This window comes from Marmota marmota, unplaced genomic scaffold (assembly GCF_001458135.2).
Source record: "Marmota marmota marmota unplaced genomic scaffold, marMar, whole genome shotgun sequence".
NCBI classification, from domain to species: domain Eukaryota; kingdom Metazoa; phylum Chordata; class Mammalia; order Rodentia; family Sciuridae; genus Marmota; species Marmota marmota.
Genome location: NW_026000037.1, coordinates 14,910,423 through 14,912,478, shown reverse-complemented (window position 1 = coordinate 14,912,478; position 2,056 = coordinate 14,910,423). Strand labels below are relative to the sequence as shown.

At 47.3% G+C, this 2,056-nt stretch overlaps 1 protein-coding gene across 1 annotated transcript in view; it reads right to left on the bottom strand.

The window, feature by feature from the left end:
• Rab33b (RAB33B, member RAS oncogene family) overlaps nucleotides 1-2,050 on the bottom strand; it is a 24,839-nt gene extending 22,789 nt beyond the window's left edge. The window contains exon 1 of the mRNA XM_015479052.2: nucleotides 1,708-2,050. Within this exon, the coding sequence (XP_015334538.1) occupies nucleotides 1,708-1,956 (249 nt within the window). The 5' untranslated portion in view covers nucleotides 1,957-2,050. The remainder of the gene's footprint in view (nucleotides 1-1,707) is intronic.
• Nucleotides 2,051-2,056: the final 6 nt, after the last annotated feature.

Sequence of the window (2,056 nt, the reverse complement as noted above, 5' to 3'; positions counted from 1 at the left end):
TTTTTTTTTTTGCAGTGCTGGGAATTAAACCCAGGGCTTCATGCATGCTAGGCAAGCACTACTGGATAATAAAAAATTATTGTACAATTAAAAAGCAAAAGACAGCCAGGGGTAATGGCACACGCCTGTAATCCCAGCTGCTCCAAGACTGAGACAGAAGTATTGCAAGTTCAAAGCCAGCCTCAGCAACTTAGCGAGGCTCTAAGCAACTTAGTGAGACCCTGTCTCAAAATTAAAAAAAAAAAAGAAAAAAATTAAAGGGCTTGGGATGTGGCTCAGTGGTTGAGCACCCCTGGGTTTAATCCCTGGTTTAAACAAAACAAACAAACAAACAAAAGCAAAGGGGGCTACAGAAAGGTTGATTTCTTTTACCTCAGCCTATTTCTCCTTTACTATTATTAACAGTAAAAGCCCTTTGCGGGTGGGATAGGGCAGTAATTAGGGAACTGAAAAACCAATTGTGCTTGCCTCAAGGATATAAGGGCAAGATGACCCAAGAAAGCCTGTTCCCACCCATCTCCAAGTGGCCTGAGGTAAAGCTGACCACCAATTTAAAGCAGAAAGTAAAATCTATAGAGTAAGGAAGGCAGGGCAGTTCCTGTGCTCCCTATGTCCTAAGGAGAGATATTAAGTGGTATTTAATGGGCGTTTGAAAGGAAGTGTGTCTAAGGTGTATACCGTCAGGAGGTCTCAGCCTTGTCATTGATCCTCAGGCACCAGTGCCCTCATTCCAACCCCTCAGGACCCTAGCCCTCCTCAGACCTAATACCATCTCTAATATTACTCAGTGACCCAGTATCAGGAGCCACCAGTAATGACTTAAAGGTAAAAAAGAATTGAGAGAGGATCTGGGTTGGCATTGAGATGCGGTTTCCAGCAGGGCACAGTGGCACAGGTCTCTAATCAATCCCAACTACCTGGCAGGCTGAGGCAGAAGGATCACAAGTTCAGGCTGGCCTGGACAACTTAGGGTAACACTCTCTCTATAAAAAGTGCTGGAGATGTAGCTCAGTGGTAGTAGAGTGCTTGCCTAGCATGCACCAGGCCCTGGGTTCCATCTCCAGCAATGTCAAAAAAAAAAAAAAAAAAAAAAAGATACCCTTTGGCACCCAACTAGGAATTACCATACACAGAATGTTTTTTGTGGGAAAATGGATTATTCCAAACAAATCATTGTCATACAGAAACTCCTGTAGCAAAACTGTGTGGAATTATCTAAGTACTTCCTCAAAGGCAACAGGCTTTACTTCCACAATACTTTGGGCAGTGCGTGAATGAATGCTCAATAAGTAACGTTTATATAATGGATTTCCTCTGCTTGATAAATTTCACTGCTTTTCCTTCGGTCGTATTTCACTGACTCCCACCCAGCATATGAGACACAGCCAATGAGTCAGTAAATACTCTCTACATTCTTGATACTCAGAGAGTGGTCCACGGACTCGCTGCATCTGCGTCATTTGGGGGGCTTATCAAATCAGAATGTGCATTTAAAAAAAAAAAAAAAAACAAGATTCCCAGGCAAATCGCATGCACATCAAAGTTGGAGGAACATGCCTTAGAATTTTGCTGTATATAAATTCTTCCAATCTCTACATCAGCGTAAGAAAAAAAAATTCTGCAGCGGGCCAGAAATCAGCCCACGGAGGGGTTGGGACACTTGTCACGCGGGGCGTCCTTCTCCCTGACAGTCCCCCATCCGCTCACCTTGATGCGCTCCCCATCAATCTCCACCGCTCGCTCTCGGAAATCCACCCCGATAGTGGCCTCGGTGCGGTCGGGGAAGCGGCCGGCGCAGAAGCGGTAGGTCAGGCACGTCTTGCCCACATTGGAGTCGCCGATCACGATGATCTTGAAGATGCGGGAGCGGGCCGGAGGCAGGCACCCCGAGCCCCCGGACACCGTGCAGCTGGAGGAGAAGCTTGCCTCGAGCGACGACTCCATCTCCGAAGCCATTCTCCCGACCCGCCCCCAACTGAGGCGGAGGAGAGGAGACGCAAAGAGGGCGAAGAATTACGCCACCGCCACGAGCACGCCCAGCCCTCTACCCCGACTG